The sequence below is a fragment of the Schistocerca serialis genome, chromosome 11, assembly GCF_023864345.2.
Source record: "Schistocerca serialis cubense isolate TAMUIC-IGC-003099 chromosome 11, iqSchSeri2.2, whole genome shotgun sequence".
Taxonomy (NCBI): Eukaryota; Metazoa; Arthropoda; class Insecta; order Orthoptera; family Acrididae; genus Schistocerca; species Schistocerca serialis.
The window spans coordinates 180372468-180397755 of NC_064648.1; the positions used below are offsets into that span (position 1 = coordinate 180372468).

General features: G+C 44.2%; 1 protein-coding gene across 1 annotated transcript in view; it reads left to right on the plus strand.

Annotated features, from left to right (window-relative positions):
- Positions 1 to 2547: 2547 nt before the first annotated feature.
- The window catches only part of LOC126426921 (sodium/potassium/calcium exchanger 3), a 223040-nt gene continuing 200299 nt past the window's right edge, over positions 2548 to 25288 (plus strand). Inside the window, exon 1 of the mRNA XM_050089024.1 lies at positions 2548 to 2709. Within this exon, the coding sequence (XP_049944981.1) occupies positions 2676 to 2709 (34 nt within the window). The 5' untranslated portion in view covers positions 2548 to 2675. The remainder of the gene's footprint in view (positions 2710 to 25288) is intronic.

Sequence of the window (25288 nt, forward strand, 5' to 3'; positions counted from 1 at the left end):
GCTAATAGGCAATAAAGAGTGAAAATTTTCTGAATAGTACTTTTCTCCTGATCACAAATAATCCCACCTAGTATTAATTGTGATTTTTTTTTAAGGGGGTGGAATGTCACACTACCCAATTGGGAGCAGGAGGGGCACCACTGGATATTTTAATTTCCAGTGGCCTAAATATAGGTCTGATGGCTTCCATTACAAAATATACAAGTTTGAATTCCACACAGTGAAATATAGAGATGTGCGATAGAAGAATGCTATGTAAGGAGGCGTGTCACTGCTTTTTGGCCTTTGGCACACTTACGACCAAATAACATCTCTTACACTTCCTCCAGCATATACGTTTTGCAGCCAACGGCCTTACCGCGGTGGTAACACCGGTTCCCGTCAGATCACAGAAGTTAAGCGCTGTCGGGCTGGGCTTGCTATTGGATGGGTGACCATCCGGTCTGCCGAGCGCTGTCGACAAGCGGGGTGAACTCAGCCGTTGTGAGGCAAACTGAGGAGCTACTTGACTGAGAAGTAGCGGCCCCGGTCTCGGAAACTGACAAACAGCCGGAGAGCGGTGTGCTGACCACATGACCCTCCGTATCCGCATCCAGTGATGCCTGTGGGACTGAGGATGACACGGCGGCCGGTCGGTACCTTTGGTCCTTCATGGCCTGTGCGAGAGGAGTTTAGTTTTTTTTATATACGTTTTGCATATCAAACTGTTCAGTAAGATTGTTGTTGTTGTTGTGGTCTTCAGTCCTGAGACTGGTTTGATGCAGCTCTCCATGCTACTCTATCCTGTGCAAGCTTCTTCATCTCCCAGTACCTACTGCAGCCTACATCATTCTGAATCTGCTTAGTGTATTCATCTCTTGGTCTCCCTCTACGGTTTTTACCCTCCACGCTGCCCTCCAATACTAAACTGGTGATCCCTTGATGCCTCAGAACATGTCCTACCAACCGATCCCTTCTTTCAGTCAAGTTGTGCCACAAACTTCTCCTCTCCCCAATCCTATTCAATACCTCCTCATTAGTTACGTGATGTACTCACCTTATCTTCAGCGTTCTTCTGTAGCACCACATTTCAAAATCTTCTATTCTTTTCTTGTCTAAACTGTTTATCGTCCATGTTTCACTTCCATACATGGCTACACTCCGTATAAATACTTTCAGAAACGACTTCCTGACACTTAAATCTATACTCGATGTTAACAAATTTCTCTTCTTCAGAAACGCTTTCTTTGCCATTGCCAGTCTACATTTTATATCCTCTCTACTTCGACCATCATCAGTTATTTTGCTCCCCAAATAGCAAAACTCCTTTACTACTTTGAGTGTCTCATTACCTAATCTAATTCCCTCAGCATCACCCGACTTAATTCGACTACATTCCATTATCCTCGTTTTGCTTTTGTTGATGTTCATCTTATATCCTCCCTTCAAGACACTGTCCATTCCATTCAACTGCTCTTCCAAGTCCTTTGCTATCTCTGACAGAATTACAATGTCATCGGCGAACCTCAAAGTTTTTATTTGTTCTCCATGGATTTTAATACCTACTCGGAATTTTTCTTTTGTTTCTTTCACTGCTTGCTCAATATACAGATTGAATAACGTCGCAGAGAGGCTACAACCCTGTCTCACTCCCTTCCCAACCACTGCTTCCCTTTTGTGTCCCTCTACTCTTATAACTGCCATCTGCTTTCTGTACAAATTGTAAATAGCCTTTCGCTCCCTGTATTTTTTCCATACCACCCTCAGAATTTGAAATTAGAGTATTCCAGTCTACATTGTCAAAAGCTAAGTCTACAAATGCTAGAAAGGTAGGTTTGCCTTTCCTTAATGTAGCTTCTAAGATAAGTCGTAAGGTCAGTATTGCCTCACGTGTTTCAATATTTCTACGGAATCCAAACTGATCTTCCCTGAGGTCTGCTTCTACTAGTTTTTCCATTCGTCTGTAAGGAATTCGCGTTAGTATTTTGCAGCCGTGACTCATTAAACTGATAGTTCGGTAATTTTCGCATCTGTCAACACCTGCTTTCTTTGGGATTGGAATTATTATATTCTTCTTGAAGTCTGAGGGTATTTCGCCTGTCTCATAGATCTTGCTCACCAGATGGTAGAGTTTTGTCAGGGCTGGCTCTCCCAAGGCTGTCAGTAGTTCTAATGGAATGTTGTCTACCCTCAGGGCCTTGTTTCGACTCAGGTCTTTCAGTGCTATATTTTTGAGGAATCGATTTTTTAAAAATTTTTGACGTCCTGTCTCAAACGCTAGATAGGGGGTGGGGGGGGGGTGGGGAGGTGCCACTATCAATTTTTTGCCCCGATTCGGAAGTATCGTAGATCCGGGGACGATGTACTGCATAGAAATATCCGCTTAGGCTGACTTTCCTAGCTGGAGCAGTTGAGCGCTAGTTCAGTCGGCGAGAGTCGGCTATCGCGCACCTCGCATGAGCCGGCCGAGTGGTGGGGGTAGCGGGAGTGGGTCACGTGGCGGAGGGGAAGAACCGCTTCTCCGCGGACACTTGTTGCGCCTCTATGCAGGGCAGTCGGTAGCTAGGCAAGGCGCCAGATGGGCGTGTGTGTCGGGCGACTGAAGGAAGGTAGCGATTCGCTAGCGGGGGTCACTGACTCCTAAAGGCCGACGGAATGGGTGCGTCCTGCAGTGCGGCTGGGCTGCGGTGACGGCGATGGAGGCGCCAAACGACACATTGCGGGGGTCTGGTGAGTACGCTACGGCCCTCACACGGCATCGCGGCGGATACTCCGTCCTTTCGTCGCTTCTTCCGCACTGTCGCCAGACCCAAAACCTTAAAAGACCGAACTCGGCGTTAAACTTAGCTACAGACTTTTGCATGTTTTCAGTCATTAATAATCAACTGCTGTCAGTTTTTGCAAGACAGCCGTAAAAGTGCTTATACAGAATGATTCGCGAATATAGGCAAATATTTTAGTGTGTTGTTCAAATAACTTACGGGTTTGCTGCCGGTCGAACACCGCCGATATTTTGACAGGAGCACACCCTGCCGCTCTCAAGGCACAAATGCAAGGAAGAAGAAATGTGCCAGCAAATTAAATACCTCGGTTCACAGAGGAGAAACAAGGATGATACCACACACAGAAAAATAACCAACATCAGAAACATTAATCGACAGGTGAGGTAGCACTAATTCTGTCCCTCTATTTTTCGATGAGAGACAGAGCCGGATTCCAAGCAGCATTTAAACAAAATCCACCATCTCTGTTAATAAGGTTGTTTGATAGTCTGATTTCAACAGCTTCCTTAATAACACTATCCCAATAGTTTGACGTACAAGCCAGAATCTCCGTGTTGTTGTATTCCATAGGATGACCGGTGTCAAGGCAATGTTCTGCAATGGCGGCCTTGCTCGGCTGTTTGACGCTTATGTCCAATACACCGGTCTTCCACAGCCCTGGTTACAGTGAGAGGCAGATCAAACGTGCGTTGCGCCATCAGCCTTCTGTGCAACGGGTGAGTGACGATAGCAGCAAGTGGCACCCAAGTCTACGGCATTTTTGCCTTACGCAGGAAGCATTTCCAACAGGATTGGTCGTATTTTGCGGAAATATGATGTGAAATGTGTTTTTCGACCACCTTCTAAGATTAAGGCCGTGTTGGCGTCCGTAAAAGATGATCTCGGTTTGCGTATGGCTGGGGTCTATCGTATTCCTTGCAGTTGTGGCATGTCATATATTGGTCAGACAATCAGGGCTGTGGAAGACCGGTGTATTGAACATAAGCGTCACACACGCCCACAACAGCCGAGCAAATCCGCTATTGCGGAACACTGCCTTGACACCGGTCGTCCTATGGAATACAACAACACGGAGATTCTGGCTTGCACGTCCAGCTATTGCGATAGTGTTATTGAGGAAGCTGTTGAAATCAGACTATCAAGCAACCTTATTAACAGAGATGGTGGATTTTGTTTAAATGGTAATTGGAATCCGGCTCTGCCTCTCATCAAAAAACAGACGGACAGAATTAGTGCTACCTCACCTGTCGATTAATAGTAACTATCGATATTTCTGATGTTCGTTATCTTTGTGTTGACACTTGTTCTGTGTGTGGTGTCTTCCTTGTTTCTTCTCTGTGAATCGAGGTATTAAATTTACTTGCACGTTTCTTCTTCCTTGCATTTGTGCCTCGAGAATGGCAGAGTGTGCTCCTGTCGAAATATCGGCGGTGTTCGACCGGCAGCAAACCCGTAAGTTATTTGAACACTCAATTCGCCTGGGAAAAGTTAAGGTTTCACATTTTAGTATGTTATTCTTCTAGTAAAACTAAAGAAAAAAGTTCGTATAAGTTACGGAGTTCTACATCTACATCTACATAGATACTCTGCAAATCACATTCAAGTGCCTGGCAGAGGGTTCATCGAACCAACTTCACAATTCTCTATTTTTCCAATCTCGTATAGCGCGCGGAAAGAATGAACACCTATATCTTTCCGTTCGAGCTCTGATTTCTCTTATTTTATCGTGGTGATCGTTCCTCCCTATGTAGGTTGGTGTCAACAAAATATTTTCGCATTCGGAGGAGAAAGTTGGTGATCGGAATTTCGTGGGAAGATTCCGTCGCACTGAAAAACGCCTTTCCCTTTAATGATGTCCAGCCCAAATCCTGTACCATTTCTGTGACACTCTCCCCCATATTTCGCGATAGTACAAACCGTACTGCCTTTCTTTGAACTTTCCTACCCAAATCCTGTATCATTTCTGTGACACTCTCTCCCGTATTTCGCGATAATACAAAATGTGCTGCCCTTCTTTGAACTTTCGATGTACTCCGTCAGTCCTATCTGGTAAGGATCCCACACCGCGCAGCAGTATTCTAACAGAGGACGGACAAGCGTAGTGTAGGCAGTCTCCTCAGTAGGTCTGTTACATTTTCTAAGTGTCCTGCCAATAAAACGCAGTCTTTGGTCAGCCTTCCCCACAACGATTTCTATGTATTGCTTCCAATTTAAGTTGTTCGTAACTGTAATTTATAGGTATTTCCTTGAATTTACGGTTTTTAGATTTGATTGATTTATCGTGTAACCGATGTTTATCGAGTTCCTTTTACCACTCATGTGGATGACCTCACACTTTTTGTTATTTAGGGTCAACTGCCACTTTTCGCACCATTCAGATATTTTTTCTAAATTGTTTTGCAGTTTGTTTTGATCTTCTGATGACTTTATTAGTCGATAAACGACAGCGTCATCTGCAAACAACCTAAGACGGCTGCATAGATTGTCTCCCAAATCGCCCATATAGATAAGGAACAACAAAGGGCCTATAACACTACCTTGGGGAGCGCCAGAAATCACTTCCGCTTTACTCGATGAATTTTCGTCAGTTACTACGAACTGTGACCCCTCTGACAGGAAATCGCAAATCCAGTCACATAACTGAGACGATATTCCGTAAGCACGCAATTTCACTACGAGCCGCTTATGTGGTACAGTGTCAAAAGCCTTCCGGAAATCTAGAAATACTGAATCGATCTGTAATCCCTTGTCAATAGCACTCAGCACTTCATGTGAATAAAGAGGTAGTTGTGTTTCACAGGAACGATGTTTTTTAAACCCATGTTGACTGTCTGTCAATAGACAGTTTTCTTCGAGATAATTCGTAATGTTCGAACACAATATATGTTCTAAAATCCTGCTGCATATCAACGTTAACGATATGGGCCTGTAATTTAGTGGATTACTCCCACTACCTTTCCTGAATATTGGTGTGACCTGTGCAAGTTTCCAGTCTTTGGGTACGGATCTTTCGTCGAGTGAACGGTTGTATATGATTGTTAAGTATGGAGCTAATACATCAGCATACTCCGAAAGGAACCTAATTGGTATACAGTCTGGACCAGAAGACTTGCTTATATTAAGTGATTTCAGTTACTTCACTACTCCGAGAATATTTACTTCTACGTTACTCATGTTGGCAGCTGTTATCGATTCGAATTCCTGAGTATTTACTTCGTCTTCTTTTGTGATGGCATTTCGGAAGGCTGTGTTTAGTAACTCTGCTTTGGCAGCACTGTCTTCGATAGTATCTCCATTGCTATCGCGCAGAGAAGGCATTGATTGTTTCTTGACGCTAACATACTTCACATACGACCAGAATCTCTTTGGATTTTCTGCCAAGTTTTGAGACAAAGTTTCGTTGTGGAAACTGTTGTAGGCTTCTCGCATTGAAGTCCGCTCTAAATTTGGAGCTTCTGTAAAAGGTCGCCAGTCTTGTGGATTTTGCGTCTTTTTAAATTTGGCGTGTTTGTTTCGCTGTTTCTGCACCAGTGATCTAACCCGTTTTGTGTACCAAGGAGGATCAGCTCCGTCGTTTGTTAATTTATTTGGTATAACAAATCTCTCGATTGCTGCCGATACTGTTTCTTTGAATTCAAGCCACATCTGGTTTACAATTGTATTATTAATTTGGAATGAGTGGAGATTGTCTCTCAGGAAGGCGTCAAGTGAATTTTTATCTTCTTTTTTGAATAGGTATATTTTTCGCTTACTTTTCGAAGATCCAATCTCGCTACGACAACCCTGTGTTCACTAATCCCTAATCCTCGTTATGAACTCAGGATTATTTGTTGCTAAGAGGGTAATAAAAGATTTTGCCTGTAATTTAGCAACTTCGCTAATACGAAGCCATCGCAAAACTGTACTAGGTTAAAGTAAAGCACGATTTCCATTTATTTTGTTGTTATTGATCTGGTGAACCCAATAAAACATGTCCCAGACGTGTGTCTGCAGTTGTTTTCCAGAACATCCAGAGAAGCAAAGACGTAATTTCGTAAAGTTTTTAATTTATTAACTACTTGCCCCAAATTTGTTTTTTTAAATTCCAGGCAACTGCATGAAGTTTTCAACAGAAGATCTAGAGAATTTAATTTTGGAAAAATGATGGTAATAGCGTTAAGTGAAGCTGTATGAATGTGTCAGATAATCTACATTAATTAATACCATAGCACACGTGAATTCGTGTTAAACTGGAGAAAACAAAGCTCAGTGTTACGGAAGTTGTACAGTGTACATACAATTTCACAATACATTCACAATAAATGTTCAGATATGCCTCCACCGAGTTTATGCACTAACTGTTGCCAACAATGACATAAACGTTGCTGCATTGTTGATGAAAATTAAACAAATTTGCTTCTATAATAATCTTTGCTTCTCTGAATGTTCTGGAAAACTACAGCAGATACACGTCTGGGACATGTTTTATTAGATTCACCAGACCAATAACAAATGAAAGTCGTTCTTTACTTTAACCTCTCACAGTTTTGCGATAGCTTCATATTAGCAAATTTCCTAAATTTCAGGCGAAATCGTTGATTACCCGTAACTCCGTAACTAAACATTTGCAGACCTATGTTTATCTGCACTTTTTTCTTTAGTTTTACTTGTACAATTGTTTGTTGTTGTGGTCTTCAGTTCAGAGACTGGTTTGATGCAGCTCTCCATGCTCTTCTATACTGTGCAAGCTTCTTCATCTCCCGGTACCTACTGCAACCTACATCCTTCCGAATCTGCATAGTGTATTCATCTCTTGGTCTCCCTCTACGATTTTTACCCTCCACGCTGCCCTCCAATGCTAAAGTTGTGATCCCGTGATGCCTCGCGATATGTCCTACCAACCGGTCCCTTCTTTTTGTCAAGTTGTGCCACATACTCCTCTTCTCCCCAATTCTATTCAATACTTCATCATTAGTTATGTGATCTACCCATCTAATCTCCAGCATTCTTCTGTAGCACCACATTTCGAAAGCTTCGATTCTCTTCTTGTCCAAACTATTTATCGTCCATGTTTCACTTCCATACATGGCTACACTCCATACAAATACTTTCAGAAACGACTTCCTGACACTTAAATCTTGTAGAATAACATATTACAATATTTGCATATCTTCGTGAATAACCCTGCATTAAAAGAATCACTAAACAGCCTTATAATATGGCAGTTATGATAGCGACCTAGCACACATTCTTCTTCATTAGATAATCTTATGTCAAAATAAAGTAAAAGTTATTCATTAAACAAAATAAGCAATCATCTATTCTTCTGGGGTGGAAGCTGTGTTCCTTTCAATTACTTTTGTAAAGGACTAACATTAATCTGTAGTTAAATATGAACAGTTCTCATTGGAAACCACTTTATGGCGAACGTTGTTTTCCTTCGATTCCATTTCGTGAAATTGTGGCAAGATTACAGTATGTATGTATAGCTACCTTGTTTGCATTAAATTACTGTCAAACTGACCGCGGTTTCGACAGCACTAAGGCTGTCTTCATCAGAATAAAAAACTACGTAGGATTACCTATAAAGCATAATGACATGGCCTGAAATGCAATATACTTAATAGGATAACTTCCATAAACTGTACAAACAGAGTGTGCTTACATTTAATCACACCGTGTGTGAAAAACGTCTGAGCAAAAGCGCTCTCGTCAAATAGAAAATGTCACAAGAATAAAAACTAAAATGTAAAAATCTAAAAATTTTCTATTTGAGGAGAGCACTTCTGCTCAGACGTTTTTCACATGCGGTGTGATTACATGAAAGCACACTCTGTTTGTACAATTTATGGAAGTAATCGTATCAAGTATATTGTATTTCAAGCCATGTCATTATACATTCTAGGTAATCGTATGTAATTTTTTATTCTGATGAAGACTGTCTTAAGGCCCGCCCACACGCTACGATGTGCCTGCGCAAATGTCTGCGCACATCACATCTGCGCAGACAGATCTTTGCATGTGGAGAGAAGATATGCACCAACCTGAGGAGTGTGCAAACCTGGAAGTTGGGAAGTTGGAGTTGGAGGTTTGAGCGAAACCTCTCAAATCTGTGGGTTCAATCAACCACATCTGCACAGACAAATTGGAGCGTGTGGACAGGAAATCGCCGCAAATATTGCGCGAAACAGCTGTTTGCTCAGTCTAGTGTTTGTATTTGTGCGCACAGGGCGTTAAAATGGCTGATATTCGTCAGTGTTCTTCAGAGTTTGTAAGTGAATTCATTGAAATATACGAGGTGCATTCAAGTTCTAGGGCCTCCGATTTTTTTCCTAATTAACTACTCACCCAAAATCGATGAAACTGGCGTTACTTCTCGACGTAATCGCCCTGCAGACGTACACATTTTTCACAACGCTGACGCCACGATTCCATGGCAGCGGCGAAGGCTTCTGTAGGAGTCTGTTTTGACCACTGGAAAATCGCTGAGGCAATAGCAGCACGGCTGGTGAATGTGCGGCCACGGAGAGTGTCTTTCATTGTTGGAAAAAGCCAAAAGTCACTAGGAGCCAGGTCAGGTGAGTAGGGAGCATGAGGAATCACTTCAAAGTTGTTATCACGAAGAAACTGTTGCGTAACGTTAGCTCGATGTGCGGGTGTGTTGTCTCGGTGAAACAGCACATGCACAGCCCTTCCCGGACGTTTTTGTTGCAGTGCAGGAAGGAATTTGTTCTTCAAAACATTTTCGTAGGATGGACCTGTTACCGTAGTGCCCTTTGGAACGCAATGGGTAAGGATTACGCCCTCGCTGTCCCAGAACATGGACACCATCATTTTTTCAGCACTGGCGGTTACCCGAAATTTTGTTGGTGGCGGTGAATCTGTGTGCTTCCATTGAGCTGACTGGCGCTTTGTTTCTGGATTGAAAAATGGCATCCACGTCTCATCCATTGTCACAACCGACGGAAAGAAAGTCCCATTCGTGCTGTTGTTGCGCGTCGACATTGCTCGGCAACGCGCCACACGGGCAGCCACACGGGCAGCCGTGTGGTCATCCGTCAGCATTCGTGGCACCCACCTGGATGACACTTTTCGCATTTTCAGGTCGTCATGCAGGATTGTGTGCTTAGAACCCACAGAAATGCCAACTCTGGAGGCGATCTGTTCAACAGTCATTAGGCGATCCCCCAAAACAATTCTCTCCACTTTCTCGATCGTGTTGTCAGACCGGCTTGTGCGAGCCCGAGGTTGTTTCGGTTTGTTGTCACACGATGTTCTGCCTTCATTAAACTGTCGCACCCACGAACGCACTTTCGACACATCCATAACTCCGTCACCACATGCCTCCTTCAACTGTCAATGAATTTCAATTGGTTTCACACCACGCAAATTCAGAAAACAAATGATTACACACTGTTCAAGTAAGGAAAACGTCGCCATTTTAATTATTTAAAACAGTTCTCATTCTCGCCGCTGGCGGTAAAATTCCATCTGCCGTACGGTGCTGCCATCTCTGGGACGTATTGACAATGAACGCGGCCTCATTTTAAAACAATGCACATGTTTCTATCTCTTTTCAGTCCGGAGAAAAAAAATCGGAGGCGTTAGAACTTGAATGCACCTCGTATAGAAACCATCCATGTTTGTGGAAGATTAAAAGTAAAGAATATAGTGACCCGAGACAAAAAGACAGCAGCATACAATGCTCTAATTGAAAAATTGCGGGCAGTTGACGCCTCGGCAAACAGAGAAACGGTAATAAAAAAATCGTTCCGAACTGGCGAAATTATTTTCAGATGGATGTCGAAACTTATAATTTTGTCTTAAAGCTTGTAGCCCCTCATATTATGAGAAAAAAATACTTGTATGAGGAGGGCAATTTCTCCTCTTAAACGGCTGGCGTAACATTAAGATTCCTAGCAACAGGAAGGAGCTACAAGGATTTGGTATTTTCAACTGCAGTATCGAAACAAGCGTTGAGTAAAATAATACCCAACACATGTGAAGCTATTTACGCTGTCCTGAAGGATGGGTTCATGAAGGCAAGTCAAGTAAATAAAGGCTGTCAGCGAACTGTTTACCGAAAAGAGTTATCCAAAGGTCAGAAATCTAGATCTGGTGTAAGAGTAGATCAGGTATACCAACCAACGTTATGGTATTTTGATCTGCTTGACTTTCTTAGTGATCAAGAAACGCCAAGACGAAGCAGGAGTACAATTGAAGATGAAATTGGAGTGCCGATGTGCCAGGAAATGGAACACGAGGTAATGTAAAACAAAACAGTTTCGTCCTGCAACTCTCGCAGTACATGTACGTGAGAAAACTGCTTTCGCTTTAGCAGCCACCGACTACACCATTTTGACCGCCTTCTCTGTTTCCTGCGGTTGGTCTGAATTTTTTTTGCAACACAAGTTGCGAGGACAGACCACAACAGAACTTCCTCCATTTCTATATTTCAAAATAACTGAATTAAGTTTTTGACGTTTACAGGGAGCGTAGTCGCTTGCCACCGATATTTCTTTTCTACACCGACAGATTGCGGGCGAGCAGTAGATTGTGGTTTGTGTTGTGTGAACACACCACATTTGCAGCGATCTTTTGCATGTACAGACATGAGCACCAATGTCTGCGCAGACAGATCGTTGCGTGTGGACCGGGCTTTAGTGCAGTCAAAACCATCGTCAACTTGAGAATAATTTACTGCAAACGAGGTAGCTATACATACATCCTGTAACTAAATAACGTATAAGGTTGCTGGGTCTCAGCCAACAAAAGTGTTTATGGCAAGCTTATTATAAATGGGCTTTTTTCGAAGAGAACACCCTTTCGACATCTGCATTATGGCCAGCAAAATAATATTCTCCCAATTTCAATAATTCCGAATGAATTTCTTCATTGTTATGTGATACGAAATAAGCTGTCCACTTTTCACCTCCCAACAGATTTAAGGGAGACCCGTCCTCTTTTTTTTTTTTTTTTTTTTTTTTTTTTGCTTGCATCAATTTTCGTGAATTTTTGTCACTGGTCAAAGAATTTACTGTAACCGTCTTGAAAGAACGGTCGGCGTATCAAGGTGGTTGTGAATCCACATCACACAGTCACATACGACAAGTGTAAGGGGCCCTTGCGGACAATACGGGGTTTAACAATGCCCCAAATTCGGCAATTCTCTGAATTCACAGCACCCTGTGGTGCGAAAATGTGCCTTGTCACTCCATAGAATATTGCCCGGCCACATGTCTTCAATTTCGATCCATGCTGAAAACTGAAGAGCAAATTCATGAACGCTGTTGCGGATCGTGAGATTTCACAGTAATATCAGAAACTGAGTCCGCATTGTTGCAAAACACCTTGTTATTCGTTTATTTGTTTATTCTCTCAGACTAATTTCTGCGACAAATATCACCATCATCAGCGGGGTTTTTTAATCTAAAACATGCAGAAAACAGCATGGTTATACACACACAGTAGCACATTATTGCATTTTTCACTGTTCGTTTTTTTTTAAATATAGTTTACCATGGATACTGTCATACTACCTTATTTATTGTATGTTACATCATGTTTTAAGCAATTATTGTCGCTGTTTGCGACATACCGGGTGATCAAAAAGTCAGTATAAATTTGAAAACTTAATAAACCACGGAATAATGTAGATAGAGAGGTAAAAATTAACACACATGCTTGGAATGACATGGGGTGTTATTAGAACGAAAAAGAAAACACTCCATATTGCTAGACACGTGAAAGATCTCTTGTGCGCGTCGTTTGGTGATGATCGTGTGCTCAGCCGCCACTTTCGTCATGCTTGGCCTCATAGGTCCCCAGACCTCAGTCCGTGCGATTATTGGCTTTGGGGTTAGCTAAAGTCGCAAGTGTATCGTGATCGACCGACATCTCTAGGGATGCTGAAAGACAACATCCGACGCCAATGCCTCACCATAACTCCGGACATGCTTTACAGTACTGTTCACAACATTATTCCTCGACTACAGCTATTGTTGAGGAATGATGGCGGACATATTGAGCATTTCCTGTAAAGAACACCATCTTTGCTTTGTCTTACTTTGTTATGCTAGTTATTGCTATTCTGATCAGATGAAGCGCCATCTGTCGGACATTTTTTGAGCGTTTGTATTTTTTTGGTTCTAATAAAACCCCATGTCATTCCAAGCATGTGCGTCAGTTTGTACCTCTCTATCTACATTATTATGCGATTTATTCAGTTTTCAAATTTATACTGACTTTTTGATCACCCAGTATTTTCTGTGCACTTTTTTTCTGTTGCCATTTTTTACTTAGCGAACATCATGTAATCTGCAACCATGTGAGCGGCTGTTAGTAAACCAAATACTGAAAGGTGAACTTCGCATCTCAGCAATATATACTTGGGGTTGTGGTAGTGTTGTGGAAACTAGTTATTTCGTGTGTACTGAGCTGTTACTTAGCTATTCGTGTACTCACGTTCGTTGGATGGTATGTAGCTGTTTTCATGCACAGAAAAATAAAACTTTCGCACTTTGTTTCTGATCCAGAATATCGCGCCATCTTGCTGTTCGCGTGTGTCGCGAGAAGTGTATCGCATGTGGCGAGAAAGGCTATGAAAAACTGTAGCGCGATTTACGATGACTGCTGTTCATTATTTATGTGTGTGATGGGGAAGTGGTTCTTTCTCGTGTGTGTGCTTTCTGTTCTGTGTCCTTGGTCAGTTCTCTTAGAACAGTAAAGAGTGTGTTGTGTTTCGTTTATTACACACCACAACCGGAAGTATATATTGCTGACATGCCAAATTCAACTTTTAGTATTTTGTTTACTAATAGCCGCTCACATGGTTGCAGATGACATGATATTCGCTAAGTAAAAAACGGCAACAGAAAAAAAAGCGCACAGAAAATATGTCGCAATAACATACAATAAATAAGGTAGTATTAAAGAATCCATCGGAAACTATATTTAAAGAAAAACGAACAGTAAAAAATGTAATAATGTGCTACTGTGTGCGTACAACCATGCTATTTTCTGCGTGTTTTAAATTAAAAAACCCCACTGATGATGGTGATATTTGTCGCCGAAACTAGTTTGGGAAAATAAAGAAATAAACGAATAACAAGGTGTTTTGCGCCAAGGCGGACTCAATTTCTGATATTAATGCTTTTCTGTGCAAAAACGGACCAAATGGAAGAGTTCCAAGATCCCTGAGTCAACAATGGGGACGTTTGCAAGACGACAACCATCTGCACGAACAGTTCGACGACGTCTGCAGCAGCACTGACTATCAGCTCGGAGACCGTGGCTGCGGTTACCCTTGACGCTGCATCACAGACAGGAGCGCCTGCGACGGTGTGCTCGACGACGAACCTGGGTGCACGAATGGCAAAATGTCATTTTTTCGGATGAATCCAGGTTCTGTTTACAGCATCACGACGATCGCATCCGTGTTTGGCGACATTGGGGTGAACGCACATTGGACGCGTGTATTCGTCATCGCCATACTGGCGTATCACCCGGCGTGACGGTATGGGGTGCCATTGGTTACACGTCTCGGTCACCTCTTGTTCGTATTGACGGCACTTTGAACAGTGGACGTTACATTTCAGATGTGTTACGACCCGTGGCTCTACCCTTCATTCGATCCCTGCGAAGCCCTACATTTCAGCAGGATAATGCACGACCGCATGTTGCAGGTCCTGCACGGGCCTTTCTGGATACAGAAAATGTTCGACTGCTGCCCTGTCCAGCACATTCTCCAGATCTCTCATCAACTGAAAACGTCTGGTCAATGGTGGCCGAGCAACTGGCTCGTCACAATACGCCAGTCACTACTCTTGATGAACTGTGGTATCGTGTTGAAGTTGCATGGGCAGCTGTACCTGTACACGCCATCCGAGCTCTGTTTGACTCAATGCCCAGGCGTATCAAGGCCGCTATTACGGCCAGAGGTGGTTGTTCTGGGTACTGATTTCTCAGGATCTATGGACCCAAATAGCGTGAAAATGTAATCACATCTCAGTTCTAGTATAATATAGTTGTCCAATGAATATCCCTTTATCATCTTCATTTCTTCTTGTTTTAGTAGTGTAGTTCTAAGTTGTAGGGGACTGATGACCTCAGATGTTAAGTCCCATAGTGCTTAGAGCCATTTGAACCATTTTGTTAGCCAATCAACAGACTGTAATTATTCTTAAAAATTGTATTTTTTCTGCGAATATACAATTCTTTAAATCAAACAATGCCTATAGACATTAACAAGCTAAAAGCAGGTTGTGGTGTTTGTTGCGGCATTCTAGTGCGAGTCGTTTATGAGGTATTGTTTGCTGAAGCTTTGCCACGACACTTGTATAGTGGCTCTGCTAGCACTCACTAAAGAACAACAGATGTGCGTACATCAGTTGTGTGGCCTGTGGCCAGTAACGAGACAACTGACCGTCACAGGTTGTGTTCCAAATGAGCACCGGCAGCGCCGGTACACGCTTCGAATCTGGTCTGGAACGACTGCTTTACGCTTACTAGCATTTCAGCGGAGATGTCCGCGCAGACTGCAGTAATACGTCGTGTAGTTGGTATGTGCTTGCAGACACCGTCTTTCACATTCCCTCGCAGAAAAAAAGAAGTCTACAGGCGTCAAATCCGGGGAATGGACCGGCAAGCTACAGGTCCTATCTGTCCAATCCAACGATTTGGAATTAATTCGTGAAGACAAGCTGTAGTACTTCGTGGACTATGGGTTGGGCAGCCCCATCAAGTCGGTACCACAGCTTCCTTCCAGTCTGCAGAGGAACGTATTCCGGCATCCGTGGAAGATGGTCTGTTAGGAGGATCCCAAACTTAAAAGAACGTAAATTCCCGAAGATTGGCAAAGTTTTACATATGTTCGAGATATGGCGCGTACTTCAATGCGAGATGCTTTTAATAATTTCCACAGCGAAATTCTGTCTCGAAATCTGGCAGAAAACCCAAAGAGATTCTGGTCATACACAAAGTACACTAGTGGCAAGACGCAATCAGATGGTTCAAATGGCTCTGAGCACTATGGGACTTAACTTCTCATGTCATCAGTCGCCTAGAACTTAGAACTAATTAAACCTAACTAACCTAAGGACATCACACACACCCATGCCCGAGGCAGGATTCGAACCTGCGACCGCAGCGGTCGCGCGGTTCCAGACTGTAGGGCCTAGAACCGCTCGGCCACTTCAGCCAGCAAGACGCAATCAGTACCTTCACTGCACAATAACAACGGTGAAGTCACTGATGACAGTGCCACTAAAGCAGAGTTATTAAACACCGTTTTCCGAAACTCCTTCACCAAAGAAGACGAGGTAAATATTCCTGAACCCAATCAAGAAGGCCGGGCGGTTCTAGGCGCTTCAGTCTGGAACCGCGCGACCGCCACGGTCGCAGGTTCGAATCCTGCCTTGGGCATGAAAGTGTGTGATGTCCTTAGGTTAGTTAGGTTTAAGTAGTTTTAAGATCTAGCGGACTGATGACCTCAGCTGCTAAGTCCCATAGTACTCAGAGCCATTTGAACCATTTGGACCAATCAAGAAGAACTGCCAAATTGACAAACATAGAAGTACAGGGTTATTACAAATGATTGAAGCGATTTCACAGCTCTACAATAACTTTATTATTTGAGATATTTTCACAATGCTTTGCACACACATACAAAAACTCAAAAAGTTTTTTTAGGCATTCACAAATGTTCGATATGTGCCCCTTTAGTGATTCGGCAGACATCAAGTCGATAATAAAGTTCCTCCCACACTCGGCGCAGCATGTCCCCATCAATGAGTTCGAAAGCATCGTCGATGCGAGCTCGCAGTTCTGGCACGTTTCTTGGTAGAGGAGGTATGAGCACTGAATCTTTCACATAACCCCACAGAAAGAAATCGCATGGGGTTAAGTCGGGAGAGCGTGGAGGCCATGACACGAATTGCTGATCTTGATCTCCACCACGACCGATCCATCAGTTTTCCAATCTCCTGTTTAAGAAATGCCGAACATCACGATGGAAGTGCGGTGGAGCACCATCCTGTTGAAAGATGAAGTCGGCGCTGTCGGTCTCCAGTTGTGGCATGAGCCAATTTTCCAGCATGTCCAGATACACACATGAAACTTGCCCGCACGCGTTCAACCGTTTCTTCGCTCACTGCAGGCCGACTCGTTGATTTCCCCTTACAGAGGCATCCAGAAGCTTTAAACTGCGCATACCATCGCCGAATGGAGTTAGCAGTTGGTGGATCTTTGTTGAACTTCGTCCTGAAGTGTCGTTGCACTGTTATGACTGACTGATGTGAGTGCATTTCAAGCACGACATACGCTTTCTCGGCTCCTGTCGCCATTTTGTCTCTCTGCGCTATCGAGCGCTCTGGCGGCAGAAACTTGAAGTGCGGCTTCAGCCGAACGAAACTTTATGAGTTTTTCTACGTATCTGTAGTGCGTCGTGACCATATGTCAATGAATGGAGCTACAGTGAATTTATGAAATCGCTTCAATCATTTGTAATAGCCCTGTACATATCCTCGGAGTAACGATGCAGCTTAAATCGTTTAATAAAGGCAAGGCCTCCGGTCCAGATTGTATACCAGTTAGGTGCCTCTCAGAGTATGCTGATAAAATAGCTCTGTTGTTGTTGTGGTCTTCAGTCCTAGGACTGGTTTGATGCAGCTCTCCATGCTACTCCATCCTGTGCAAGCTTCTTCATCTCCCAGTACCTACTGCAACCTACATCCTTCTGAGTCTGCTTAGTGTATTGATCTCTTGGTCTCCCTCTACGATTTTTACCCTCCACCCTGCCCTCCAGTACCAAATTGCTGATCCCTTGATGCCTCAGAACATGTCCTCCCAACCGATCCCTTCTTCTAGTCAAGTTGTGCCACAAACGTCTCATCTCTCCAATCCTATTCAATACCTCCTCATTACTTATGTGATCTACCCATCTAATCTTCAGCATTCTTCTGTAGCACCACATTTCAAAAGCTTATATTCTCTTCTTGTCCAAACTATGTATCGTCTATGTTTCACTTCCATACATGGCTACACTCCATACAAATACTTTCAGAAACCGCTTCCTGACACTTGAATCTGTACTCGATGTTAACAAATTCCTCTTCTTCAGAAACGCTTTCCTTGCCATTGCCCGTCTACATTGTATGTCCTCTCTACTTCGACCAACATCAGTTATCGTGCTCCCCAAATAGCAAAACTCCTTTCCTACTTTAAGTAGCTCTATATTTAGCAATTATATACAACCACTCGCTCACAGAAAGATCCTTACTGGACTAGACTGGAAAATTGCTCAAGTCACACCAATACCCAGAAAGAGAAGTAAGAGTAATCCGTTGAATTACAGGCCTATATCACTAACGTCGATTTGTAGTAGGCTTCTGGAACATTTAGTCCATTTGAACATTATGACGTACCTCGAAGAAAACGACATATTGACACACAGTCAACACGGTGTCAGAAAATATCGTTCTTGTGAAACACAACTAGCTCTTTATACTCCTGAAGTAATGAGTGCTATCGACAGGGGTGTCAAATTGAGTCCATATTTTTAGATTTCCAGAAGGCTTTCGGCACCGTTCCTCGCAAGTGTCTTCTAACCAAATTGCGTGTCTATGGAATATCGCCTTAGTTGTGCGACTAGATTCGTGATTTCCTGTCAGAAACGTCACAGTTCGTAGTAATAGACGGAAAGTCATCGAGTAAAACAGAAGTAACATCAGGCGTTCCCCAAGGAAGTGTTATAGGCCCTCTATTGTTCCTGATCTATATTAACGACATAGGAGACAATCTGAGTAGCCGTCTTAGATTGTTTGCAGATGATGCTGTCATTTAACGTCTTGTCAAGTCATCAGATGATCAAAACGACTTGCAAAATGATTTAGATAAGATGTCTGTATGGTGCGAAAAGTGGCAATTGACCCTGAATAATGAAAAGTGTGAAGTTATTCACATGAGTACGAAAAGAAATCAGCGATAAGTCACACAAATGTGAAGGCTGTAAATTCAACTAAATACTAAGCGATTACAATCACAAATAAGCTAAATTGGAACGATCACATGGATAATATTGCGGGTAGAGCAAACCGAAGACTGCGATTCATTGGCAGAACACTTAGAAGGTGCAACAGGCCTACTACAGAGACTGCTTACACCATGCTTGTCCGCCCTATTCTGGAGTACTGCTGTGCCGTGTGGGATCCGCATCAGGTGGGACTGACGGATGACATCGAAAAAGTACAAAGAAGAGCAGCTCGTTTTGTATTATCGGGAGGTGGGGGAGATAGTGCCACAGACATGATACGTGAACTGGAGTGGCAATTATTAAAACAAAGGCGTTTTTCGTTGCGGCGGGATCTTCTCATTAAATTTCAGTCACCAGTTTTCTCCTCCGATTGCAGAAACATTCTGTTGGCACCCCCCTACATAGGGAGAAATGATCGTCACGATAAAATAAGAGAAATCAGGGCTCGCACAGAAAAATTTAAGTGCTCGTTTTTCCCGCATGCCGTTCGAGAGTGCAACGGTAGAGAGACAGCTTGAAGGTGGTTCATTGGAACCCTCTGCCAGGCAGTTTGTTGTGAATAGCAGAGTAATCACGTAGATGTAGATGTTGTTGTGTTCAGTGTCCTGTCTATGAAAAACACGCCCGTGAGCTGATGGTTCACTGTCGCACACCACACGTTTATGCTCCTCGGACGCTGACCAAGCTAACGGGGATTGTCAACAGACCAATAGTCCATTTTTCTGAGGTTTACCTGGTCATCACTGGTAAATGTGGCTTCACCACTAAACAAGATACACCTGGATCATCCTGTCTTAACGCCCATGAACAAAAGTTGACACAATTTTCATAATCGTTTCCATGCATCTCTTGGTGGAGAGAGATGAGATAGGAACAGAACTTCTGTCTATGGAGAATGAACGAGGTGCATTCAAGTTCTAAGGCCTCCGATTTTTTTTCTAATTAACTACTCACCCGAAATCGATGAAACTGGCGTTACTTCTCGACGTAATCGCCCTGCAGACGTACACATTTTTCACAACGCTGACGCCACGATTCCATGGCAGCGGCGAAGGCTTCTTTAGGAGTCTGTTTTGACCACTGGAAAATCGCTGAGGCAATAGCAGCACGGCTGGTGAATGTGCGGTCACGGAGAGTGTCTTTCATTGTTGGAAAAAGCCAAAAGTCACTAGGAGCCAGGTCAGGTGAGTAGGGAGCACGAGGAATCACTTCAAAGTTGTTATCACGAAGAAACTATTGCGTAACGTTAGCTCGATGTGCGGGTGCGTTGTCTCGGTGAAACAGCACACGCGCAGCCCTTCCCGGACGTTTTTGTTGCAGTGCAGGAAGGAATTTGTTCTTCAAAACATTTTCGTAGGATGCACTTGTTACCGTAGTGCCCTTTGGAACGCAATGGGTAAGTATTACGCCCTCGCTGTCCCAGAACATGGACACCATCATTTTTTCAGCACTGGCGGTTACCCGAAATTTTTTTGGTGGCGGTGAATCTGTGTGCTTCCATTGCGCTGACTGGCGCTTTGTTTCTGGATTGAAGAATGGCATCCACGTCTCATCCATTGTCACAACCGACGAAAAGAAAGTCCCATTCGTGCTGTCGTTGCGCGTCAACATTGCTTGGCAACGTGCCACACGGGCAGCCGTGTGGTCGTCCGTCAGCATTCGTGGCACCCACCTGGATGACATTTTTCGCATTTGCAGGTCGTCGTACAGGATTGTGTGCACAGAACCCACAGAAATGCCAACTCTGGAGGCGATCTGTTCGACAGTCATTCGGCGATCCCCCAAAACATTTCTCTCCACTTTCTCGATTGTGTCGTCATACCGGCTCGTGTGAGCCCGAGGTTGTTTCAGTTTGTTGTCACACGGTGTTCTGCCTTCATTAAACTGTCGTACCCACGAACCCACTTTCGACACATCCGTAACTCCGTCACCACGTGTCTCCTTCAACTGTCGATGAATTTCAATTGGTTTCACACCACGCAAATTCAGAAAACGAATGATTACACGCTGTTCAAGTAAGGAAAACGTCGCCATTTTAAGTATTTAAAACAGTTCTCATTCTCGCTGCTGGTGGTAAAATTCCATCTGCCGTACAGTGCTGCCATCTCTGGGACGTATTGACAATGAACGCGGCCTCATTTTAAAACAATGCACATGTTTCTATCTCTTTCCAGTCCAGAGAAAAAAAATCGGAAGCCTTAGAACTTGAATGCACCTCGTATGGGACACGTGCCCAGCTCATGCCACTTCCTCGTGCGATTCCGTGGGAACTAGCATGCGGATCGACTGAAACAGCACCAAAAACACTAATTTCACGCTCTTCTGTCGTCACTCGTGTCCTTCTGTTACCGTGCCAAGTGGACCCTAATTCGGGAGGAAGACGGTTCAATCCCGTGTCCGGCCATTGTGCGTGATTTCCCTAAATCGCTCCAGGCAAATGCCGGGATGGTCCCTCTGAAAGGGCACGGCCGACTTCCTTCCCTAATCTGATGAGACCAATGACCTCGCTGTCTGGTCTCCTCCCCCACAACAACCTAACTCTTGACTGGTCTGGCCGGACGTTGTGGCTGAGCGGTTTTGGGCGCGTAAGTCTGGAACTGCGCAGCTGCTACAGTCGCAGTTTTGAATCCTGCCTCGGGAATCATCTGGAGTGCCCCGGGGAAGTGTGGTAGGTCCGCTGTTGTTTTCTATCTACATAAATGATCTTTTGGATAGGGTGGATAGCAATGTGCGGCTGTTTGCTGATGATGCTGTGGTGTCGTCGTTGAGTGACTGTATGAGGATACAAGATGACTTGGACAGGATTTGTGATTGGTGTAAAGAATGGCATCTAACTCTAAATGTAGATAAATGTAAATTAATGCAGATGAATAGGAAAAAGAATCCCGTAATGTTCGAATACTCCATTAGTAGTGTAGCGCTTGATACAGTCATGTCGATTAAATATTTGTGCGTAACATTGCAGAGCGATATGAAGTGGGACAAGCATGTAATGGCAGTTGTGGGGAAGGCGGATGGTCATCTTCGGTTCATTGGTAGAATTTTGGGAAGATGTGGTTCATCTGTAAAGGAGACCGCTTATAAAACACTAATACAACCTATTCTTGAGTACTGCTCGATCGTGTGGGATCCCTGTCAGGTCGGATTGAGGGAGAATATAGAAGCAATTCAGAGGCAGGCTGCTAGATTTGTTACTGGTAGGTTTGATCATCACGCGAGTGCTACAGAAATGCTTCAGGAACTCGGGTGGGAGTCTCTAGAGGAAAGGAGGCGTTCTTTTCGTGAATCGCTACTGAGAAAATTTAGAGAACCAGCATTTGAGGCTGACTGCAGTACAATTTTACTGCCGCCAACTTAGATTTCGCGGTAAGACCAGAAAAGATAAGAGAGATTAGGGCTCGTATAGAGGCATATAGGCAGTCGTTTTCCCCACGTTCTGTTTGGGAGTGGAACAGGGAGAGAAGATGCTAGTTGTGTTACGAGGTACCCTCCGCCACGCACCGTATGATGAATTACGGAGTAAGTATGTAGATAGATGTGTGTGATATCCTTAGGTTAGTTACGTTAACTGGTCATTCGATGTCCTTATGTTACGTTGTCTAGGCGTCACACCACCACTTTCGCGTAACTGATTGAAGAGGTTGATAACTGACGAGATGGTCACGTCTATTGGGATATCTTGCCGCATAGACCGTACAAGAACGACCTGCATTCTTCCTGCACTCTTCGTACACCATGAGCATGTGGTTTTTTTCTGCACTGCTAAATCCCATCGCCCACACACGAACTACTGGTTGGACAGTCACTCACTGACTGACTACCAAGTCGCAATGCACTCAAGGAACACACACGCACACTGTGAACAAACATAACAGCATCGTAGCCAGCACCTGCACTGGCTGAGTCGCACAAACTGTCGGTGTGGGAACTTCTCAAAAATACGATATCTCGTAAACGACTCGCACTAGAATCCCGCAACAAAGACCACTGACATTCTAAATTGCCCTACTTTTAGTCTGTTAATGTCAATAGGCATTCTTCCATTGTAAACATGTATGCTTGCACAAAAAATCCAATTTCTAATTATTGTTACAGTCTGCTGATGGCTCACAATACGTGCCCCTGACTACCAATCCATTCTACACTCCTGGAAATGGAAAAAAGAACACATTGACACCGGTGTGTCAGACCCACCATACTTGCTCCGGACACTGCGAGAGGGCTGTACAAGCAATGATCACACGCACGGCACAGCGGACACACCAGGAACCGCGGTGTTGGCCGTCGAATGGCGCTAGCTGCGCAGCATTTGTGCACCGCCGCCGTCAGTGTCAGCCAGTTTGCCGTGGCATACGGAGCTCCTTCGCAGTCTTTAACACTGGTAGCATGCCGCGACAGCGTGGACGTGAACCGTATGTGCAGTTGACGGACTTTGAGCGAGGGCGTATAGTGGGCATGCGGGAGGCCGGGTGGACGTACCGCCGAATAGCTCAACACGTGGGGCGTGAGGTCTCCACAGTACATCGATGTCGTCGCCAGTGGTCGGCGGAAGGTGCACGTGCCCGTCGACCTGGGACCGGACCGCAGCGACGCACGGATGCACGCCAAGACCGTAGGATCCTACGCAGTGCCCTAGGGGACCGCACCGCCACTTCCCAGCAAATTAGGGACACTGTTGCTCCTGGGGTATCGGCGAGGACCATTCGCAACCGTCTCCATGAAGCTGGGCTACGGTCCCGCACACCGTTAGGCCGTCTTCCGCTCACGCCCCAACATCGTGCAGCCCGCCTCCAGTGGTGTCGCGACAGGCGTGAATGGAGGGACGAATGGAGACGTGTCGTCTTCAGCGATGAGAGTCGCTTCTGCCTTGGTGCCAATGACGGTCGTATGCGTGTTTGGCGCCGTGCAGGTGAGCGCCACAATCAGGACTGCATACGACCGAGGCACACAGGGCCAACACCCGGCATCATGGTGTGGGGAGCGATCTCCTACACTGGCCGTACACCACTGGTGATCGTCGAGGGGACACTGAATAGTGCACGGTACATCCGAACCGTCATCGAACCCATCGTTCTACCATTCCTAGACCGGCAAGGGAACTTGCTGTTCCAACAGGACAATGCACGTCCGCATGTATCCCGTGCCACCCAACGTGCTCTAGAAGGTGTAAGTCAACTACCCTGGCCAGCAAGATCTCCGGATCTGTCCCCCATTGAGCATGTTTGGGACTGGATGAAGCGTCGTCTCACGCGGTCTGCACGTCCAGCACGAACGCTGGTCCATCTGAGGCGCCAGGTGGAAATGGCATGGCAAGCCGTTCCACAGGACTACATCCAGCATCTCTACGATCGTCTCCATGGGAGAATAGCAGTCTGCATTGCTGCGAAAGGTGGATATACACTGTACTAGTGCCGACATTGTGCATGCTCTGTTGCCTGTGTCTATGTGCCTGTGGTTCTGTCAGTGTGATCATGTGATGTATCTGACCCCAGGAATGTGTCAATAAAGTTTCCCCTTCCTGGGACAATGAATTCACAGTGTTCTTATTTCAATTTCCAGGAGTGTATGTAAACCGCATATCAATAGCAATCTCTATTTCCGCAGTGTTTGTGGGTTCAAGTTCTAGGTGATTCACCCTGTACTTTGCAATGTGGGAATTTTGTGTTTTATTGCAGATGATGTCTACTTATTTAGTAGGGGACAATGTTGTACCGGAAAGATAGTGTACCTAGGAGCACATGTTGTTTTTCTGGTCGATAGTTCAGTCTAGTGGCTGATTTTTGAATGGCACGAAAAAATGCGAACTAGGGATCGCCATAAAATGTTTACGCCATTTTATGCAGTTTTCCTTCTTGATATACATGAGGTTTTGTTTTGTGCAGCGTTTGTAATTTTTCAGTAACATAATTTTATAGTGAGCAAAATTGTGTGCATTTTTGAAACTAGTGACATAAGATGTGGGCGATTAAGCCATACTTAGTCAATCGTACACCAACTTGTACCCTGAAAGAGAGGATGACCTTGCGCCAAGGAAGATGTGGTATTTGCGGACGAACTAATTTTCTGTAGCGTCTTAACAATTTTAGCTGTGTAAAAAATGGAGGTTCCTGTTAGTTTTCAATAACTTCTGGTTCAAAATATTTTTAACTTGTAACTGGAATTTGGTTATACTTCTTTTTTATTTGCGTTCACTTCATAATTATTGGTAAACAGCAGGGTAGTAATGCAACAGATAGAGGAGTGACAAGATTGTTTTTGATTGTAACGCTTTTAAATTTCGGTAGAATACGAGTTCCTGGGTACAAGACCATATTTTACCTTTGAATACTTTTTCAGATTTTGAGAAACATCACTTTTCCGAAGTAATTTTTGTAAATCCAGAGAAGTTAGTTAGATGTTCCATAGACCATTTGAACGATTCTTTTATCGAGATAATGTGGAACAAGTCAGTTTATAGCATGTGTATACATGATTGGTGTTAGCATTAATGAACGCATTCCCATTTTACTCTTACTCA